General features: G+C 46.8%; 1 protein-coding gene across 2 annotated transcripts in view; it reads right to left on the bottom strand.

The window, feature by feature from the left end:
• Nucleotides 1-22,856, bottom strand: part of LOC146833538 (E3 ubiquitin-protein ligase TRIM39-like) — a 79,133-nt gene that overhangs the window by 37,135 nt on the left and 19,142 nt on the right. For both annotated transcript variants that reach the window (XM_085601400.1, XM_085601399.1), the window contains exon 2: nucleotides 13,802-13,897. In XM_085601400.1, the coding sequence (XP_085457526.1) occupies nucleotides 13,802-13,897 (96 nt within the window). The remainder of the gene's footprint in view (nucleotides 1-13,801; nucleotides 13,898-22,856) is intronic.

Genomic DNA, 22,856 nt, shown 5'->3' with positions numbered 1-22,856 from the left:
CTTGCACCATATCAGTTCCATTGGGAGGAGTTGTACCAGAAAATCAGTATTTCAGACTTGTCCATGTAGAGCTTGAGGTAGTTGTTTTGCATCCAGTCGGCAAAGCTGCTCATGCACAGGTGGAAGTTGGCCCTAGTGGTGGAAGGGTCTTCGGATAGAGAGAGGATGAGATGGGTGTCGTCTGCTTAGGAGATAATGTTCAGTCCGTGGTGTCTGATGATGTTGGCCAAGGGGGTCATGTAGGCGTTGAACAGAGTAGGACAGAGGCATGAACCTTGAGGGACGCCACAGATGATGTTCTTGGGCTCCGAGGTGAAAGGTGGGAGGCGGATTCTCTGTGTTTTTCCGGTGAGGAAGGATGCGAACCATTTGAGAGCATCCTCTTGGAGTCTGATCTTATGAAGCCTCTTTTATCAGGGTATGGTGGGACATAGTGTTGAAAGCCACTGAGAGGTCGAGGAGGATCAGGGCAGCCGCATCTCCCTAGTCTAGGAGCATGCTCATGTCGTCAGTTGCTGCGATCAGGGCAGTTTCTGTGCTGTGGTTCGTGCGGGATTCTGATTGGGAAGCATCCGGGACAGGTATTCCGTGAGATTGTGGTTGATGGCCTTTTTGAGGACTTTGGCAAGAATGGGGAGCAGGGAGATGGGCCAGTAGTTGTGAGCTTGTTGGGGTCTACGGATGGTTTTTTGAGGAGAGGTTTGGCTTCAGCATGTTCCCATTCATCTGGGAAGGTGGCTGAGCTGATTAAAGCTTTGACCATGGCTGTGAGCCTGTTGCTGATGGTCTCGTTGCAGAGCTTGAACATTTGGTGGGGACATGGGTCCATAGGTGCTCCTGAGTGGACGGAGTGCATAATGGCAGTGGTGCTCGGCATGGTGAGCTGGTCCCAAGCGGTGATCCGGTGGTTGCAACTGTGATATTAAGGGAGCTGAGGTTGTCAGCAGCGGCGGGGGGTTCGACGTTTTAGTAGATAGTGAAGGTCTTATCATGGAACAAGTCCACCAGGATGTCGCAGTGTTCTTGGGATGGGGTAAAGATGTTTTTATTAGCTGAGAGGTTGGAAAACTGCTTGATGATGCTGAAGAGTTTTTTGCTGTGGTTGAAGCTGGCTGTGATGCGGTCGACTAAGGCGTTCCTTCTCGTCTCTTTCAGGAGTCGGTGGTACTGGTTGAGCGATGTCTTGAATGTGGTTTGGTCGGTGGGCTCCTTGCTAGTGCGCCATTTCCTTTCCAGTTGCTTGCATTTGCATTTCGTGGTTCTCTTTTACGGAGTGTACCAGCTGGCATGTTTGATGGCTCTCAAATTTGGTGGGGGCGCAGATTCGGGTAATGAAATTCTTGACCACATGTTCAAGTTTGGTGGTGGTGTCAGGGTGGGAGGGGTTGAGGGCACTGCTCCATTGCCTTTTGGATACTTTGTTACAGCTATGGTGTGAGGTGCTGGGTGGTCTGTTGGCGATGCTGGGGGCTGCTGTGAAGGTGAAGTGGACAATAGCGTTGTCCGTCCAGGTGAGCACAGTGGCATGGCTGTACTTGACTCTGTTTCTAGCTGTGAAAATAGAGTCCAGCATGTGGCCTGTGATGCGAGTGGTCAGTGACTAGCTGGGTGAGGCCAATGTTGTTTATGCTTTCGAGAAGGTTGGCTGTGTTGGCATCGTTGCGTCACTGAGGTGAAACTTGAGGTCTCCAAGGAAGATGTAGTGTTTGGTGTAGATGGCCTAGGGAGCGATTAATTCAGGGATGGTGTCGCAGAAGCTGCGACGTGGTCCTGGAGGTCTGTAGGCGAGGGTACTTCTGATGGTGGTTTTGCTGTCTATTCTGTGTTTGAAGTTGAGGCGTTCTGTGATCAGGCGGTGTTGTCCGTGAAGGTGGTGCAATGAGTGGATTCTTTGTGGATGATGGTGATGTCACCTCCGTGTTTGTTGATGCTGTCCCAGTCTGCTATCTTGTAGCCATTGGGCCTGGTGATGTCAGGTGCAGATGCAGGGTTAAGCCAGATCTCAGTGAGGAAAGGAGTAATCCGGTGAGATAAAAGAGTTTCATCCAGGTATCTCGCCTGATGAAAATAAACAAAATGGGAACATCTTTCCAAAAATGTGGAATAGCGTGCAATAGTGTGCACAGAAAGTTTAATTTCCAGAGAATATTCCCTATTCCAGTGTGCAACTGTCTAGTGACCCCTTACATGTGCAAGCATGGTGTACAGTAACTACAATGTTTGCGCTTGCAAGTTGGCATCTGGTATATCTTTGTAGGCTTCTGCCCTAGCATCACACTGTGGTTGGTAGTTTATATTTTGCCTTACCCATGCTGGTAAAGAACTGTGCTGGTGTTGTGTCACACCGTTCCTAGGAGAGGCTTCTGCTTTTATGTCCCCTGTCCTAGATGAAGGTTGTGCTCCTGTGTTATGTCACCGGCCTTGGTGGATGGATCTACTTTTGTGTTATGTCCCAAGTACTAAAGATGTTTGTGCTCCATGTTGTGACACAAGGTTGTGCTCCTGAATTGTCACAGGTTTTATTGACAGATTGTGTGTTGTGTCACAGGTCATGTTACAGCGTTACATTCCTGCAATATAATGAGTCCTGGCACAGGGTTGTGTACTGTGACTACATTAGTTTTGGGAGGGGATTGTGTCCCAGCATTGTCTCACTAGACCTAGCAGAGGGCTGTGCTCCTGTGTTTTGTCATCATTCATAGTAGATGGCTGTGGTCCTGTGTTGTGTCACCCGTTTTTGCAGAAGGTCGTGCTCCTGTGTTGTGTGATGGCAAAGAGTGGTGTTCATGCGTAATGTGCTTAGTAGTACTATAGGGGTGTGCTCTATGTTGTGTGCCCAGCACCAGTAGAGGGTTGTGAGTCCATATTGTGTCACTAGTCATGGTGGAGTGTTGTCATGAGTCATGGCAGAGGGTTGTGCTCCTGTTCCAGGGGTATGGAATTTAATAAAATATCTACTTGTCCATGGGGCAGGTTGCTTCATAAATCTACTTGCCCTGTAACAAAATCCACTTGTCCCTTTCGTGCCATGTAGTGCAGCGACAAATTATGGTAGCAATCTCATTCTATAAGAGATCTGATTTCGCCTCTCTGATTATGCCAGGGCTCATACCATAATCGGTTTGAATACCAGCAATTCCCTTATTTTGCCACCTTTCTGCAGATCTACATACTTGGGCTGAAGGTAGTGGTAAGTAATAGTTCCAGGATTGGAATGCCCTTTTGAGTCCGTGCAAACCTACTAACTTGGATATTTTAAGGGTTTTCACCAGCTCGTCTCTGATCTTTTCCCATACTGAGAGAGGTTGGAAATTTAAACCTCACAATGACATATGTAAAACTTCTTCCAGGGTTGGAAAAAAAGTGGCTGGAGGGAAAGTGAACTTGCAAACGCTCAACAGATTTTCGCATGAGCAAATCTACGCATGTTTGTTCGTGCTAAAATGCTGTTCACAAATATTTACTACGACTTCTTGACCAACTTCTGTAAATGTTTGTAAATTCATGAAAGTTGTAAATCTGCACTAATGTGGTTAGGCCTCTAATTAGGTCTGGAGTTAACCAAGACCTTTTGTGTTTATTACACTTCTATATCTCTCTCTCTCTGTCCATCTATTGGTTGGATTCACTATAAGTGACAGCATTATGCTCTTTCACAAGGAGCATATTGGCACACAAATAAGTTTTACTAAGTGCCAGGAACTAATGTGGCAATGTGCGCTTTTTGAGACCAACATTTTTTTTTGCCTATGCTTGTTATAATGGTGAGGGCCCGGCACCTCCCACGCCAGTAAAGTTTTACAAAAACCATGTCAAAACAAGTCACGCATTGAAAAAACGTACTCACTTTGCCAATGCTTGTTTATTTTTAGGTTGCTGAAACTGGTTACACTGATTTCCCATTAGGAATATTTTCTGTAAATACTAGCATGCATCAACACATTTTATAAATGATGCTGCATATAAATGGTACCTAACATTTTACAGTAGTTTAGCAAAATGTTATTTTTCCTAGTTGCATTTTGTTGTGAACATTTTATTTTAAAAACAAAGAATCATCCATCTTGCTTTCAAGCTTCTGCAAACATTTGCATCTTATCAGACAGCATTCTGGGAACATTTTACATAGCCTTATACTGCTAAACGTTTCAAATGTGTGTACGCGTTAATACTGTAATCGCTATCAGTAGTGCAGTCCGAGTTTACAACATTTCCTTAGAACACTCACCCTAATAATGAAGGCTTTGCATTAGTGAATCATGAATACAAGTTTGAACAGCATTAACATATGAACACAAATATTACCTTAACTGCAGCCAATACCCTTATTGAATCCATATTGTGATACTGTAAACTTACAGCCAAAAGGTGTTGGGCATACTTGTCCCAAGGACAAAATACATATGAAAACTTGTTGTCCTTGACCCCAAACAATATGTCCTGGGCATCAGACTATAGGTATTCCACACCCTTGCTGTTCTGACCTCATCAGTTTAGGTTGAGGGTTGAACTTTGGCGTTGTATCACCACACGTGTTGTGTCACTAGTTTTGGTAAAGGATAGTCCTCCTGTGGTTTGTTACCAGTAATGGTAGATGGGTGTTCTGTTGTGTTATGCCTGCATGTGTAATAGTGGGTGTGGCCCCATGTTGCATCACCAGCCCTAGTAGTGGGTGGTGCTCCTGTGGTCCTCTCAAGTCTTCAGACAAATGGCAAATTCAAGACAGGGAAGGTTTAGCCAAAGACTCTAGAGAAGAGCCATGTCTTCCACTGTGTCCTAAACAAGGAACAGTGGAACATGTATTTAGGGATCTGAAGCGACTGAAAGGAGATGTTTATAGAAATCTTAAAGTAATACATTTCATTGAGGTGTTGGATTTGGGAAAACCTATGACCGCTGCATGCACTGCTGATCTTATTCTGCCAAGATACATGTGTTTAAAGGTAGAAAGAATGCCCAGGTTTATGTTTTGAGAGTCTTGTGGGAGAGGACTAGAGTTGAGGTCTAATGTAAGGTGTTGTTGCGCAGGGCTTAATGGAAAAGTCTTGAATCTCACGGGAATCAATGGAATGTCCTCAGGATGTGGCTGAAGTGCCTTGCCTTATAAATTATTCTGACTCTTGAGCTGCAGTGCCTGGGGATTTCTTGAAAGACTGTAGTTCACACTGTCTGATAGGATGTTGTGTCAATCTATTTGTTTTAGAAAGAGCCTTTTGGTTACAGCCCTGAGCTCTGGGTGTTTCTGGTTGCAAAGGCATTTCAGCGTGAAACTTCCTTCCGGAGGAGGTTACAGCATTTAGTTGAGAGTCAAGAGTAAGTTTGCTTTCTTACTGAGAAAACTATGATTCGAGATACTACAGCTAGTACACAAACAGCTAAACTTTAGATGGTCTCTAGGGAAGCTGAAGGAAACAGAGCTCTTAAGTTTCCCCGTTCATTATGTAAGTAGATCGTCATGTCCGGGTTTGTCTTTTCAATCTGGTATTTGCTGTCCTGTTCATCCCATTATAAATTCAAGACTATAGTCCCAGAAACCAAATGATGAACTCCTTGTGCACAGACCTGGGAAACTTAAAAGATATGAAGTTGGGAAGACTGGGCCGGAGTTAGAGTTTAGAGAATGGGTAGTCTATCACAAACGTGATGGAGATCAAGTCATCCTTATTACAAGTGCATATCCTACGGCACCAGTTTCTGAGACAGAGGGCCTGATTTATAGTTTGGTGGACAGGTTCTCCATCTTATGGGAAAAGATATAATGCACTAGCTATAAGACAGATGGCATATCGGTCACATTTGGAATGGAGTACCCATCCGCCTAACTCCAAATCAGGCCCTCTGCCTTAGAAATAGTTGGGCAGAGGTGGTTTTTATCTTTACCCAGTTTTGAGCAGACGAGAGGGGACGAAAAAGAGTACCATTTGGTGACGATCATTCCAGAAAGGACTATATTAAAGGTGTGTGTTTTTTTTATAAAAACAAACACTAATGTTGAAGCCATCTTTTGTATATGATACCAAATGCTTAAAGCTTTAGGCCCCTTTAAGTTGACATGAAAACTCACTGCACAAGATGCTTGTACTTTTCCATTTTGCCTCAGTAAACTGCTATTGTAACGCAAGGCTTGCTCAAGAAAGATACAGGAACAGAGGAAGATGCACGCTTAGACACAAACATTTCAACATATCACATTTGGAAATGTTTCTTGTACGTGGCTAATTGCATTACAGTGGAAAAGTCTCAGAAGCTGCCTACTTGGGACACGTGGTCAGCAACAGTATATTTCGGACCATACATGGTATAACACCAACTAAGCCTTCTGCTAATTGGTCAAGTGGCCAATGCTTAATTTGTGCTACGTATGTTATGATGCTGCATCCTCTTGTGGTTTAGGCCTATCACAGCTGTCAGAAACGTCACATCATTGGACACTCAGTGACTATGCTGTTTGTCTCCGAGCTGCATGTATTTGCATCGTTTGTTGGTCTCCAATAATGAATATGCTACTTACCAGTATGCATCTGTTCTTGGCATGTAGGGCTGCTGACATTCATATCTGTGCATAGATCGCCGCCTAGTGTTGGGTCCGGATGTTTGCACGTTGTTGTCCTGGAAGAGTCTTCGAAGTATCCTTGGATAGGTGACTCCTCCCCTGGACTACAGTGCGCATGGGCATCCTCTCCATCCCCAGATTGTTTTTCGCCATTGTGGCAGTGATGGAGTAGATATAGAAAGTGATGACCATGCTTACAGTAATTCTGAGAGCTGCAGCTGCTACAGGCGCCGGGGAGGAGGGAGGGCGATATGAATGTCAGCAGCCCTACATGCCAAGAACAGATGCATACTGGTAAGTAGCATATTCAGTTCGAGGCATGTGGGCTGCTGAATTCATATCTGTGCATAGAATACACAGCAGTGCCCTCTATTGGCGGCGGCTACCCGTGCCAGCTGCAGCGGTCTGAAAAAGTGTTTTGAGAACAGCCTGTCCTACAGCTGCCTGCTGTTTTGACTGCACATCTACGCAATAGTGTTTTGTAAATGTGTGTGTAGTGGACCATGTGGCTGCTCTGCATATATCATGCAGGGGAATATTTCCTAGGAAGGCCATGGAAGCCCCCAACTTACGTGTTGAGTGGGCTCGTGGTGGAATAGTTAATGTGCGTTTTGCCTTTTGATAACAGATTTGAATACACTTAACTATCCATCTGGCTATCCCTGCTTTGGAGATGGCGTTACCTTTGTGGTGTGGGGCAAAGGCAACGAACAGTTGTTTTGTCTTCCTGAAGGGTTTAGTCCTGTCGATGTAGTACATGAGGGCCCTCCGTACATCTAGTGTATGTAGTGCCCTTTCTGCAACAGTTTGTGGGTTTTGGAAGAAAACGGGCAGTTCAATAGTCTGATTCATGTGGAACTGCGATATTACTTTGGGCATGAATTTGGGGTTGGTACGTAGTACGACCCTGTTGGCGTGAACCTGTATAAATGGCTCTTGAACGGTTAGTGCCTGGAGTTCACTAACTCTTCTTAGGGAAGTGATCGCTACAAGGAAGGCCACTTTCCAGGTAAGGAATTGAATCTCGCATGAGTGTAGAGGTTCAAAGGGTGGACCCATCAGGCGTGTGAGGACCAAGTTGAGGTTCCACATTGGAGCCGGTGGGTGACTAGGTGGAATGACTCGTTTGAGCCCTTCCAAGAATGCTTTGATGGCAGGCACTCTGAATAGAGAGAGGTGCTGCCTGGTTTGCAGATAGGCTGATATTGCGGTCAAATGGACACGTATAGAGGTGTACGCCAGATTGCATCGGTATAGGTGTAAGAGGTAACAGATGATGTTTTGGATGGATGCGTCCAGCGGGTTGATGTCATTATTACCGCAATAAATGACGAACCTTTTCCATTTGGCTGCATAGCAAGCTCTGGTAGTGAGTCTCCTGGCCTCCTTGATGATGTCAATACAGTCAGGTGGCAGGTTGAGATAGCCAAACTCTAGGACTTCAGGAGCCAGATCGCCAGGTTCAGCTGTTGCGGATCTGGGTGCTGAACCTCTCCATGGTTCTGCGTCAAATGCGCGGGTTTGATCCGCAGCCTTTGATGCGGCACCACGGAAAGTTCGAGGAAGGTGGTGTACCACGGCTGGCGTGCCCACGTGGGAGCAACTAGGACGAGTGTCAGGGAGTGTTGTCGGAGTTTGCGAGCCACCAGCGGTATCAACGGCGCTGGGGGAAAAGCGTACGCAAATCTGCCGGACCAGTTCATCCATATCGCATTGCCCTGCGACTGCGGATGTGGGAATCTGGCGGCGAAGCTTTGGCATTTTGCGTTTTCGCTTGTCGCGAATAGGTCTATCTCTGGATGACCCCACTGCTGGAAGTACGGTTGGAGTACTGATGGGTGTAACTCCCACTCGTGCATCTGGTGGCTGTGTCTGCTGAGCAGATCTGCCATCTGGTTGTCCTTGCCAGGGAGGTGTTCCGCCATGAGGAACATGTTCCTTTGAATGGCCCACTTCCACATGCTCTGAGCCAGATGAGACAACTGTGGAGAGTGTGTTCCTCCCCGTTTCTGTATGTAGTACATTGCGGTCATGTTGTCCGTCCGGATCAACACGACCTTGTTGCATAGATGTACTTTGAATGCCTTCATGGCTAGGAAGATTGCCATCAGTTCCAGAAGGTTGATGTGCATCTTCTTTTGTTGTGTTGTCCATAGTCCCTGCACTGTGTAGTGGAGTACATGAGCTCCCCATCCCTGGAGAGACGCGTCCGCTGTCAGTACTATCTGTGGGACAGGCTCTTGGAATGGTCGGCCCTTGCAAAGGTTTTGTGGATTCCACCAATGCAGAGAGTTGTATGCCCGACCGCTCACCAACACTAGGTCTTTCAACTGTCCTTGAGCCTGATTCCACTGACGTGCTAGGCACTCCTGAAGTGGGCGCATATGTAATCTCGCGTGCGGGACTATGAAGATGCAGGAGGCCATCATGCCTATCAACTGCATAAACACTCGCGCTGGAAGTGAGTGATTGGGTTTGAACTTGGAGATCAGCAGTTGTATGCTGTTGATCCTCACTAAATTTGGCTGAGCTGTGGCCGCCAGTGTGTCTATAGTCGCACCTAGGTACTGTTGTACGTGTGCGGGCTGGAGATGGGACTTTGGGTAATTTAGTGAGAATCCCAGACTGTGAAGAAGGTGAATGGTGCGGGACATGTGGCTTGCACATTGCTGGGCTGACTTCGCTTGAACGAGCCAGTCGTCTAGGTAGGGGTAGACGTGTATATGCTGCCTCCGTAGATGTGCTGCCACCGTAGCTAGGCACTTCGTGAAAACCCTGGGCGCTGTTGTCACGCCGAAGGGAAGGACTTTGAACTGATAGTGCTGCCCCTGAACAGTGAACCTGAGGTATTTTTTGTGTGAGGGGTGGATGGGTATGTGAAAGTACGCATCCTTGAGGTCCAGTGTGGCTAGGAAGTCTCCCTGCTTGAGAAGTGGAAGGACTTGCTGTAGAGTGAGCATGTGAAAGTGCTCTGAAAGAATGTACTGGTTCAGGGGTCTCAGGTCTAATATAGGTCTGAGCCACCCGTCCTTTTTTGGAATTAAGAAGTAGAGGGAGTACACTCCCGTACCCTGCTCGTGGATGGGTACGACCTCTATAGCGCCTTTTAGAAGCATACTTTGCACCTCTTGCTGTAAGAGCGTTAAGTGCTCTGAGGACATAGGACGGCTTCTTGGTGGTATTGTGGGTGGAGTGGAGGTTAACTCCAGACAGTAACCGTATTTTACAATATCTTTGACCCACCTGTCCGTGGTGATGGAGTTCCATGTGGACAGGAACCTTTGTAGCCTTCCCCCGACAGGTGTTATGTGGTCGGGAGGAAGGGAGAGGGCGTCACTGCTTGTTCTTGGGGGAGGACCTGGTGTTGCCGTAGCCACGTCCTCTGCCCTTTGTACTGGAGCCACGATATCCACCTCGGGCGTTTTTATCGTAGGTGGTCTGTGTATTGCCTTTGTTATACGTTTGTTGTGACCCCTGTCCTCTACCTGCTCCCTTGTTTCCGGGGCGACGAAAGGAGCCGCTCCGAAAGGACTGAGTTTGGAGGGCGCCCATGGACTTTGCAGTGTCCGTGTCCTTTTTTATCTTCTCGAGGGTGGTGTCAACCTCTGGCCCGAATAAATAGTCGGGGTTGACGGGCTGGTTGAGTATATTGTTTTGTACCTCAGGCTTGAATCCTGAGATTCGTAGCCAGGCATGTCGTCGCAGCATGACGCTTGTGTTTATGGCCCTGGCAGCCGTGTCTGCAGCATCTAGTGCACATTTGATGGAAGCATTTGTGAGTAGCTGTCCCTCTCTGATAAGGATTTCTGCACCTTCTTTGTAGGGGTCAGGGAGGTGTTGAAGTAGTTGCTCCAGTGTGTCATAGTGCGCTCTATCGTAGCGAGCGAGGAGCGCTTGAGTGTTGGCTATGCGCCATATGTTGGCAGCTTGGGCGGCAACTTGCTTGCCGGAGGTCTCTAGCACCTTGGACTCTTTGTCCGGGGGAGGAGCGTCACCTGTCGTTTGCGAGTGTGCCCTCTTGCGAGCATTCGCTACGACGATGGAGTCGAGTGGTAATTGGCCTCTGATGTAAGTAGGATCCCCAGGTGCTGATCTGTATTTCTTATCAATCCTGGGGTTTATCACTCGTGCCCTGGTGGGTTCCTTGAAAATGTCCTTGGCTGGTTTGAGGACCCCCTTCAACATTGGCAGAGTCTTTACATGTCTTTCTGAGGATGCAAAGGTGTCCATTAGAAAGTCATCTTCGATGGTATCAGACTGAAGCTGTACCCCATGGTTATTTGCAGCACGTTCAATAAGAGCGTTGAACGCCGCAGTATCCTCCGTGGGAGATGTTTTTGCCCCATAGAGTTGTGGGTCCTGTGCATCGAGAGGTGCACTGGGGTCTGCAGGGTCGCCCCAAGTTTGATCAGGGTCCTGCTGGTCATCAGGGTCTGTGTCTACATGGTAGGGGACTTGGTCATCCATGTAGTCCTCCAATGCATCCGTGTCGGAGCGTGTGGGGGAGAACCGGTGTGGATCCTGGTAGGATGAATGGAAAGGTTCATAAAGGAGAGGTTCTGATTCTACAGGCAGCTTCCTTTTTAGTGGGATCCTGAAAGGGTCCAATGGCGGTTCCGAAGTTATCCTTCGGTCGTGGAGAATCATCCTGCCAGTGTCGGCGTCGATGACACGTGACGGAGACGTCTCAGCAGGTGTAATCGTAGTCTGGGTGACCCGTGTCCTGAGTTGGAACATTTTTGGGATTGTTGACGGAGGCAAGCCGAAGGTAATGTTGGCTGGCACCGAAGAGGCTGGTGGAGCTCCGATCGGACCGGAACCCGACGGGTCCTGGAGGGCAGCCGTGGTTTTGCTGCTTTGCGTCGCACCAGGTCGTACTTGGGGCGCCTTTGAGGCTTTGGCACCGGCCTGGTTCGTAGAGGCGGCCGTGGCTTTTTTCGGTGCCGGTGGTTCATCGAGTCGAGGTGCGGAGATCACCGTCGACGTCTTCGATACGTGAGGCTTTGGTGTCGTCGAGGGAGCGATGCGAGACGCAGCAGGCGGTACGGCCCTCGGTGTCGGTGGCGTTGGTGCCGGTAGCCGAGCAGGTTTGTCGGCGCCGATGGCCTTTTTCCGTTTGTCGACTCCGACGTCGCCCGCTTCAAGTTCGGCACCGAAGTCTCTCTTGGTGCGGTCGGTGCCGACGCGTTGCGCTGGCGTCGAAGGCGTGGAAGGCCTCGATCCGACGAGCGCCACTTTCAGTTTCGGTTTCGTAGGAACCGGAGCAGCTTTCGGTTTCGGTTTTGCGGTAGGGAAACCAGCTGGTTTAAGCAGTAATGGCTGCCGCTGAACGTCCGAGGCCGGGCCCGAGGGCGGGGCCGAAGAACTGCGGGATGGGTCTCGGGTAAGGCCCGAAGGCGATCCCTCGACCGGAGCCATAGGCTGTGGCACTGGTGTTTCTTCGGTTTGAACAGGTAGGCCTTGTTCATCATTGGAGCTACTCTCTTCGGCCCCTAAGGCCTCCTCGTCGTCTCCTACCTCGGTGTCGTCTTCACCTCTGTGGAAGAGTGACTCGTCGACCTCGTCCGATCCGGGTTCGTGTTCGGAAACGGGACTGGAGGGCAAGACTTCTAATTCTTCGACGTCTTCGGCCTCGTCGAAGATGTCTGTTGGGGCCGGTGCCGCGTGCTGCGCCTCGAGTCTCGCCGCTCGTCGATTCCGTAGAGTCTTCTTGGAACGGAACCGGGCACAGGCCATGCATGTCGATTCGTCGTGGTCCGGCGAAAGGCATTTGTTGCACACCGGATGGACGTCGATGTGTGGGTACTTCGCATTGCATACCGGACACCTTTTGAATGGCGTCCTCGATTCCATCGTCGAAGTAGTCGATGGACAGGTAAATGCGAAAAAAGTCGGTGCTGAAAGTTAGTAAACTAACAAGATTGTATCGAAACCCGATCGATAAACAGTACCGACGCGAACTAAAGGCCTTTTGGCCTCGACAAAATATTTTCCTAACTTGAGCTAAGATAGCACATCCGAACCCAATGGCGGAAAAAAACAATCTGAGGATGGAGAGGATGCCCATGCGCACTGTAGTCCAGGGGAGGAGTCACCTATCCAAGGATACTTCGAAGACTCTTCCAGGACAACAACGTGCAAACATCCGGACCCAACACTAGGCGGCGATCTATGCACAGATATGAATTCAGCAGCCCACATGCCTCGAACATACTGCTATCTTCTGTGCTGACAGAGAACCGTATCTGTGGTATTATTTCTTATTATTATTTTAGATTCCACACTAATACTGGGGATTCATAGATCTAACAAAAATAAAAAGTAGCTATTTAAAGGCGCTGGTAAGAGTGTTGAGCCCTGGGGTACACCCTGAATATTTATACTGGAGGATCTGAGAAGTCAGCTTGCCGACCTGCAAGAACTGGGTTTTTATGGAGTGAGTGTTTGAGTAGGTATCGGATCCCAGGGATTAGATGCTGTAGAAAAAGCAAGAAGGAAAAGAGGAAAAGGGGGGCAAAGTCACTTAAATCCAGAAGTCAAAGGACTACCTCCACCACTGCTACCATAGAGATTTCCACAACATAAGAGGGTTGAAAGGAGTTGGCAATTGAATTGTTATTAAAGATATTCTGAAGTAAAGAAGTTGAGAAAACATTAAGGCTTCCATATGTTTAGCTAGCAAAAGATCAACAGGCCCCCAGAATGATAAACATATTTTCTCATACTTATTCTAAGAAATTGGCGGTTCTAATTGTACTTAGCAATTCACACAGCAGTTATGTTCAGTTATCCCTTTTAAAACGCAATTAAATGCATGATTGCCATCATGCTAGTGGTGGACTGAACTCTGTAAAAGGGTAAAAGTATCCACTCTGTGATCCTTTATCAAAATGGGGAAGGGATTTTGAAAGTTATTTAGAGCCATCTCACCCACCTCCTCTCTCACTTTCGCACCTGCTTCCAGGCAGGACTAGTGAAAAAAAGGCATACAGTTAGATGGGCATTATAAAGTCAAAACTATTTTAAGCATGATGTTTACTTTCTTCTCTAGGAGAATAATGAATGGTCCTCTTTGCCAGGACATGCTGCTCCGTGATCAATTCATTCTCTCCCCCCTTACCCAACCCCCCCCCACAGTTTGAAGACCTCAGCTATTGGGTGACCCATAAGCTTCTGGGTGTTTAGAACCTTGACAGTAGAACACACTCATACACACACGTGCACACACTCCTCAAAGCTCCAACTCACCATCAGGGTTTTATATCGTTCCTCTTCCCTGCATTTAGACTCCAGACCATATTCCATCTCTTTCTGCAGAGGACACAGCCAGTCCTGGAGCTTTACCTGTAGACAGCAAAGCGCATAAGAGATGAATACAGATCTGCTGGGCAAGTTTTTTTTTTTAACAACAAATTTTATTGATTTTCCAGCGTACCAAATAGGCAAAGCCCTGCTGGGTACGTTTTTGCGAGAAATAATATTCACTACAAACCCAGAACCTCATGCTTCTTCCAGTAATACACTTCACATTTTATCACCTTATTCCACCATACTCAGATGGTAAATACAGACCACCCATATGTCACACATATTCATATTTTAAGAACCAGACGCACATTTGAAGTAGCAGTCATACACATCGAGACAATAAGTGACAGACCAAACAATCCCTGATTGAAATCACCGACAACACATTTGCAGAGTGTTAAGTACCAGCAAAACTTGGGTCCCAAAAATATTTTTGATGCTCGACGGGCAGCCATCTGCTTGTCATGAGCTGTGGCACTCTGCTCACCCACAGATATTATTTTGGAATACTGAATACAATAAATCCCTTTAGTTGAATATAAAGGGTTGAAGTCGCGTTGTGAGCCGACAAGTATTGTGGTGCTACAGAATCAGCAGGTTGCAGACTCTGCACTACACTAGACATAGACATCCACTTGTCTTCTTATGGTCTCTACATTTCAGCATACAGCTGCCGCGTATGCCATGCATTTAAATGCTTTAGCATACCAGAAATACCAAATGGGTATTTCTTTCCACTACCTTTCCTGAATTCATTCTGGTACAATTTGCAGGTGACTAATTTTGCAGACTTCTCATTTACTCTGTGTGTAATGGAGAAGAACTTCCATATAAGTGATTTGGGAAAGCTCTCGGGCTGCTCTTCCTCATCGAGGGTCTTCAAGGTACTCTCTAGTCTCCTCCTGATGCCATTCTGTACGTTTTTTTGGTCTACTCCCCCCAAAAAACAGATAAGTCCCCAAAAAATATTGCTGTAAAAGGGCTTGGAACTATTTCAAATTGCATGAACAGTCACACAAACCAATCAGATGTGATTGTACTGAGAGTAAAGTGTACCACTGTACCATTTTTAGGTGCCTAGGCAGAAATTTTAATAAAAACTACATGATTTCTTAGTTATTTATACCTGTCAGCGAACCCCTAGCCTCAAACTTGAAAAGATGACCTCTTCACAGTAAACTAAAAAAATGTTTTAACTTCTGGGTCCCACAGAACTGCTGTGGAACCCGCAAAAGAAAGTAAAGGCCTTGCGCAGTGACGCAGCACTCTAACATTGGCTCTATAGGTCCACAAAAAATCAAAATCAAAGCAGTCATCTGATTTGCCACTGAACGTACACTATTCCAAAAATAAACCAATAAGATGCACACAAAAAAGCCTAAAGCAATTTTCTGAATACACATCCACTTATGGATTATCTATTGTGAACAGGATCTTTGGTTTTTCTAGCAGATATTTTGACAATAGGCTTTGGTCTTCTGGCGCACCCTACTTATAAACATGCCTATGCAACCATACCAGATGTGATCATCCGTTACCTTGTTTAACCCCTTCTGTGCCCCGCCCTTTCCACGCCCTGTGCCGGGCGTTTCATTAGTGGGTGGGGTTCATGACGAGATAGTCTCGTCATGGGCACAGCGCAACCGCGCTCCATGACGAGACTATCTCGTCATGGGCACTGAAGGGGTTAAGATGGAATACTGATTGCACCTGAAACCTTGCTGGTAGGTAAAGCGCACACCATATAACATTAAGTGCAGGCCCTCCGCAATTTCCATTCTATGCAACCACGTGTACGCACAGAAATTCTATGCTGAATATGACTCTATACCCTTTACTACCAATTTTCTTGTTTAAAATCATGTAAGAGGTTATGGAGTAAAGTCAATAAAAATATCATGAATGATGAACTTACACATACACACTATAATCAGTCAGTCAGTCAAAACATATGTTTATTTATACCTCGCTCTTTTAAACAACATTCTTAAAATATATAGTAAACAAATAAAAACCGACATGACACTCACTAAAACTCAGGGTAAAATACATTTAAAACACAGTCCGTCCCATCAATAAAATTCTATCATCTAAAAGCATCTTAAGAAATACAAAACTACAAGAGTTTATGGAGTAAAGTCAATAACAATATCATGAATGATGCACTTACACATACACACTATAAGTAGTTAGTGCCCTTCATGTTGGCATACAATCAGTCCTGGCATGTATGTATTACCAAGAAAGTCTTGGCATACACAAAAACTCTTTGTTCTAGTCTTAGACGATCCTACCCACACAGGGTGGATCTGAACAATAGTACTCTGAGGCATATCAGTCACTCCAATGTGGAGATAGTTGAGGTGGAGACTGGGCCATCGTATCCCTATCTCAAGCTGAACACCTGAGAGAGGCGTAAGTTGGAAACTAAACCTGTCCTTCTCTGGATATCCTACTTTGGTGGCCCAGTTCCACCATCCTTTGCTGAAGCTCCTCAGCCTTTCCAGGGAGGCACAGCTTGTTTTGTGAGTAAGGCAACATCAGAATCTTCCTTGTCCATTTCAACCCTTTAGCTGGTGGCAAGTAGAAGTTCATCACCTTTGGACCAAGAGTGATCATGTGACGTTCTTTTCAGTGCTAACCCACGATCAACCGGGCTCCACCAACTCCAAAAATCAGCCGTTTAGAATGCAGGCACAGGTTTGAGATCTAGGGAATGGCTATTTGTGATGCAGACATAGGGTTGAGCTCAGGAAAACAGGTTTTCAGGATTGAGACACAGGAGTGAACTCCAGAAAGCTACTTTGAGATCCAGCAACCAAACATTCCGATTGTGGGCAAAGGATGCTCAAGACCCCAGTTATTCATAATGTAGAAAAAGGTTTGGTCCCCTGAAGAACAACTATTTAGCACAGGTTTCAGCACCAAACAGCAGTAATTTGGGATGCTGGCACAGTTTTGACATGAAGGTAAGATATATCAGGATACAGACACAGCCTTGCCGCAGGGTCTTGTCAGATGATTTCTTGCCCTGCACCTGGACCTTCCTCCCCAAATGTGTAAGAGGCCGCAAGACTATGCCAAGAACTCTTCTGAGGGTTCACTAGAGCAAACCCTGCTACAACTAAATCCTGCACAAGAGACGAGACTGAGCATGAGAGCAGCCACCAGTTCCCTGCAACAGAAAAGAGGCAGCTAGTGCAATAGAGCAGGAGCAGCGCCTTAGAGGTCTGTGTTAATGAGCAGACAGCAAGAGCGAGAAACCAGGTGCCACCCAATACAGCAAGACCAGAAAAACACAACCACAGCAAGAGAGCAGGCACCAGCTGCATAAAGGACTGGGGCAGGCTTAGAAGCCAGCAATGGCGGACGCGTGAGCCAGTGGCTCCGCACTGACCAGCCATTTATCCACAGGAAAACGCTGATTCCTGCCAAGAGCACGCTTCGGGCTGTATACGGAGATTTACTGGCGTCCCGCTGCCTCTGGAGGTCCTGCATCGGTCGCGGCGCTGAGCCCCGCTGGAGGTGTCAAGGTCTGCGCAGCTGCGAAGTCGGGCCTGGGGGAAGGGCGCGCCGCTGACCCGGACACAAAGCCGAGGTTGAGTTGCGGTGCTCATGGGACCCGCGTCTACGGGGCGCAGTGTGACCCTGCACCGGAGGTGGAAGATACGGCTACCGCCGAGTGGTGAGGAGGGGTGAGTGTGGCCAGCAGTAGAGAGTGAGGTCGGCTGCATCGAAACTGGAGCAGGGGGTGAATCAGGCCTTCTGGAAGACGGCCTACTCACTGGTGGATGGACGGTCCTGTGTGGTGGCCCGCTCGTAGCGAGCCTCTCCCTGTGTTCTGCCTGCAGGGGTGAGTGTGCGACCAGCCACGTGGGCAGGGGGCCCCTTTTTTCTTCCATCGACTTCAACTCTTTGCCTCGCAGCAGCTGGTCTTGATGGTTGGTAGAGGGCAGCGTGAGGATCGCAGAGACCGTCCCGGTCCCCTTCCCTCCCCTCTCTGTTGGAGTCTGACTGCGAACTGTGGAACGGGGCATGGCCTGCGAACCCTGGGGGCATAACGCCTACATAGATTTTCGGCCGGCCTAGGTACGTGAATCCATTGCCGCCGGAGGCCCCTGACCTGGGCTTCTGCTTATGGGAGTCGCCCAATTGTGTGAGACCTTACTTGGGGAACTCGGAGGACACCGGCCTTTGTTACCCCTATTCTCCGCTTGGAGGGCTGATTGCGGAGGAGGAGGGCCCCATAAACCTGCATCACAACAGGGAGTGCCTCGGAGGGGCCCGAGACTGCAGCCGGGGGCCTGCTTTGTGGAATTATGGTGTCAGTGCAGCGGAAATGTGACAGGGGATAGCCGTGAGTCCCTAGATGCTGGCACAGTGATCACTACGACACGGTGAGGGTCTGGTCTCTGGAGTGGGGGATCCCTGGAGAGGCTGCCCTTACTTCTTCACTTTTTGGGGCTCTCCCCCCTTCTTTTCCCCCCTGCTGGGGTGTGGTGTCCCGAGACGTGGCAACCACATAAGAGAGGCTCGACACGGTGGAGTGGGGCCCATGCGTGGAAAGTAACGTTGCACCCCGTGGAGACTTGGATTGTTACTCCTGGGTCCCTACCAGCTGTCTTTACAGTGTCTGGTTTAGAGGAGGCCATAGTGGGAAGTTCTTTGGACTGGGTTGGGGTGCCAGTGGCCCGGGGGAGCAGAAATGGGCAAACCCAGGGTGAAGCTAACGGAGCCAGCCCCGGAACAAGGGGAGGACCAACGGGGAACGACTCAGGGTTCTGCTGAGGCACAAAGCTCTGAAGATCCCGTTCAACAACAGCTGGCTAAGATCCTGGAGGCCATATCGGACACAAAGGAGACACTGCATCAGGATATAAGTACTGTGTTAGTGAGATTGGTGCTTTTACGTGCTGAGCATCAGAAGCTCAGTGACCGGGTGAAGGTGGTGGAGAATGTATGACGTTACAACGCATACATTTACAACGCATGCCTTTACAACGCAGTTTTTACATCGCAACATCCTTTACAACACATAATTTTACATCGCATGCCATTACATCGCATTTTCAGAAACTACCTTTACAACGCATACCATTACATCGCATTATACCTTTACAACGCATACCATTACAATGCATACCATTAGATTGCATTTAAGGTAAGTGTTGGATGGTATAGGGGTAATAATTACTATTCTAACTCCAGTGATTGCAACAGTAGGGTAAGTGTTGGATAGTGTAGGGGCAAAAATTACTATTCCAACTACAGTGAGTGCAACAGTAGGGTAAGTGTTGGATAGTGTAGGGGTGAAAATTACTATTCCAACTCCAGTGAGTGCAACAGTAGGGTAAGTGTTGGATAGTGTAAGGGTATTATGTGTTGTAATGGTATGCATTGTAATGACTTGCGATGTAATGCCTGCGTTGTAGTGACATGCGTTGTAGTGACATGCGATGTAATTGCTGCGTTGTAATGACATGAGATGTAAAGGATGTTGCGATGTAATGACTGCTATGTAAAGGTAGTGCGATGTAATGACTGCGTTGTAAAGGTTGTTTCCCGGTGGTGGAGTCATCCCTTGAGGACTTGACCCCAACCCATCAGGGGACGCTTAAACAGATGGCGGATCTAACTGGCAGGGTTAGAATACTAGAACGCAGAGCAGAGGACAGCGAGGGGCAGAACTGGAGGAATAAAACTGTATTTTTGGCCTCCCGGAAGGGATTTAAAATGGCAATATGAGTCCTACCTGGAACCCTGGCTCCGCACAGTGGTTGCCCCGAAGGTCTAACGTAATTTGATACCCTGGAAAGAGCTCATTGAGTCCCGGCAAGGCCACCAGAGCCGGGTCGTCCCCCGAGACCGGTGGAAGCCAAATTGTTACATGATAGAGACAGGGACATTTTGTTACAAAAAGTCCGCTCCGATGGTCCATTTGAGGTCAACAACAGCAAGGTCTCAATCTTCCCGGACTATACCTTTGAAGTACAACGAAACCGCACATCTTTCTTGGAGGTTAAGAAGTCGCTGAGAGATGAGGACCTCCAGTATTCCCTTATCTTCCCTGCCCGGCTACTTAGAATTGAGAATGGTAAGACACATTTCTGCGACAGTGCTTTTGCAGCTCGTAAATGGTTGGAGGAGTACAAGACCAGGGCCCCCGAATGGGGTGGGACCAAGTGCCGCCCGGCCAGGCCAGACGGAATGGAAAGCGCGCTGGGAGATGGCTGCCGAGGAGCGCCACAAAGAAGCCAAGCCCTTCCCAAACAGAGCGAGAACGAGCGGTGACATTGCAAGCAGTGGCAGAAATAATGCAGGGATATAGGCAGCAGTCAGAGGTGGGCTTGCTAGAGCAGAGTTTTCTGTTTGAAAATTCATTGGGTTTTGAAGCTCTGGTTTGTCTATTTGTCATATTAATTACTAATTATTAATTATTAATTATTTGTTTTGTGTAAGTGTTTTATACTGATCAACCTGTGTGTTTTAACAAGAAAGAATTACACGTGGGAACGCATATGTGTGCTGATTAATAATAACGTGCATGTTTACATATTTAAATGTTGCTGAGTGCTGTTTATTTTTAAAGCACGAAACGCATTCGAATTAATGCTTTTCTATGTTGCAAAGGCTAGATAATTACTTACACATAAGGGTATTAGTGGGGTTAACACTGTTTAATCACTATGCTGTGGTAACGTTGTTTTTGTCTCTTTCAATTAAGATGGTCTATTGTGGCCTATTGAGGCCTAACTAAAGATGGCCGACATTTAGAGCCTGGTTTCGAGTGAAAGTTTGTAATGGAAAAGGCCTTGCTGAATATGGATGCGAGTCATCTGTCCACAGTCCTTGCCTGGTTAAAACATTCCGTGAGGACAGTAGCAGTTCTGGGCATGTCTCCAGATGCTTTGGGACGACAGCCTTGGCAGCCTTGGAAAACAAAGGAGCTTTAAAGAAAGACTCTGAGCTCTGAGCTCATCGGAGGAAATGTGTGGAAGTTAAGAAGATACATTCAAAATGTTTAGTTCCTGTTCTGTCTTTTTATTTTTGTGATTTTTCTGAGCGGAGATTTTTCCAAATGTAACGAAGCTACATCCTTTCCTTCTCGCTTTGCTCGGAGACTCAGCGGACGTAGAGAAAACTTTTGTTTCTTTCCTTTGTTCAGAACAATATAAAAATTGTTAGCATAGAGAGGGTCTTTGCCACTTTGCCATTTTCTTCCCAAACCTGCATTGGTGAGGATCGATGCTGTAAGGACAACAATTCGAGAGACTCTACTGAGAGACCTGTCCTGACCCGTTCTGACATTTAGCTAGAATAGGTAACTATGAGAATGATGATTTATTCTGATTTACTTTCTTTGACTAATTTTAGATAAAGTACCATACTTTTGAATACGGTGTTGGTTATTATTTCTTGTCAATTATTGAGTACTATGTTTTGATTATTATGGTATAGATTGTTTAGATTATGTTTCAGGGCAGTTACAATAAGCAGGTCTTATCGACCTCGATATAGATGCAGGGTGTTTAGGAGTTTCCTTCCCACAGGTTCAGTGCTGGTAGAGTATTTGAGCGTATGTTAGTGAAATGGGCCCTAGTGTGTGATGAGTGTATGTGCGTGTAACTGTGAAATTACTCTATCCGTGGAAGTGAGGATATTATATACACCCTGATCTCTATCAATTTCCTGGTAGCAAAGGATGGTTATTGATGATTGTCTTGATCTGATTAGATTGCTTGTACATTAGCTTATTGATTATTGATTATTGATTGATGTTGGTATATGTACTAATACTATATGTTGGAGTCGTCATGTTGAGTTATATGTAGTGCTTCTGGAACTTGGGAGCTAGTAGCAGTTCCGTAGTAGGGCAGAGGGAAGTATATGCTGCTCTCGGGAAAGACGGGATTGTAGGGAAAAAACGTGTGACAATTGAAGTTGCGCGTCACATTGTCTTGGTTCGGAATTAGTGACATTGTCGTATGTTACTATTAGATATTTCTGGTATATAAGGTGTGTGTATGGTAGCGAAGGTTATCTGTGAAACTCTGGTCTTAAGTCCCAGGGATCCGTAAGGTTCACCGTTAAAGCTTATCGCGGGAGAAGTAATAGGTATTCTCTGAGCTTGTTTGAGGAACTGGGCAGAGGTAAGCTGCTTGGTTAACGTGTGCTATAATTCTGTAGTGGGACAGATAGTTCGCTGTTCTCGGGAAGCAGGATTCTGTGTGTATGTACTATATTTTCTTGTATGAATGTGCGTGAATGCTTATACATTTAATTGATTGTAAGACTCTTTGGACAAGTCCTAGAGGAAACAGTTAAGGGTTGTATGAAAGTTGTTGACTCTTGAGAAATAGATTTTCTTTACTATTCTGTGGTTAGCGAAGCAGACAATGGAGATGTTTATATGTTGTAACTAATAGATTTTGTAGAAATTTTGACACGAAGTCTACTGAGAGATTTTGTAAAGGAGGGGTAGACAGGAGACAGGAGACAGGCGACTGCAGCGACTGCTGACGTCAAACAGACCGCGCTCTGATTAGATAGTGGATCAGAATAGTGTTCGCGCTGGGATTGGTGCGTTGGTGTGAGTCGCGCAAGGATTGGAAGAGCTATTCTAGTGACGTAGACGCTCCAGGATTGGTGCGTTAGTGTGAGTCGCGCTGTTATTGGTTGAAAATTCGTATTGTATATTTGAAATACGGAAGGGATTAGAAAGTTTTGGTAAACGCTAAGATGTATTACCAAGAAGAGAAAAAGAAGAAGACATTCTTTGGAAAAATTAAAAAGTGGTTTGACAAGGATAAAGATGTTAAGACGAGAGAGGGTGAATTGTTACCTCCAGCGAAAACACCTGCATCCTTCATGGCTGCGAAATATGGGTATCATACCTGTATATGGTTGGAGAATTGGGTTAGGTATACCAAAGAGGATGGTGTTCTAGCATTTCCAGAACATGGTTCATTTAATCTGGCCGTGTTGAGAAATTTAC

The sequence above is a fragment of the Triturus cristatus genome, chromosome 4_2, assembly GCF_964204655.1.
Source record: "Triturus cristatus chromosome 4_2, aTriCri1.1, whole genome shotgun sequence".
NCBI lineage: Eukaryota > Metazoa > Chordata > Amphibia > Caudata > Salamandridae > Triturus > Triturus cristatus.
Note: the sequence above shows the minus strand (reverse complement) of the source record. Positions and strands in the feature narration are given on the sequence as shown.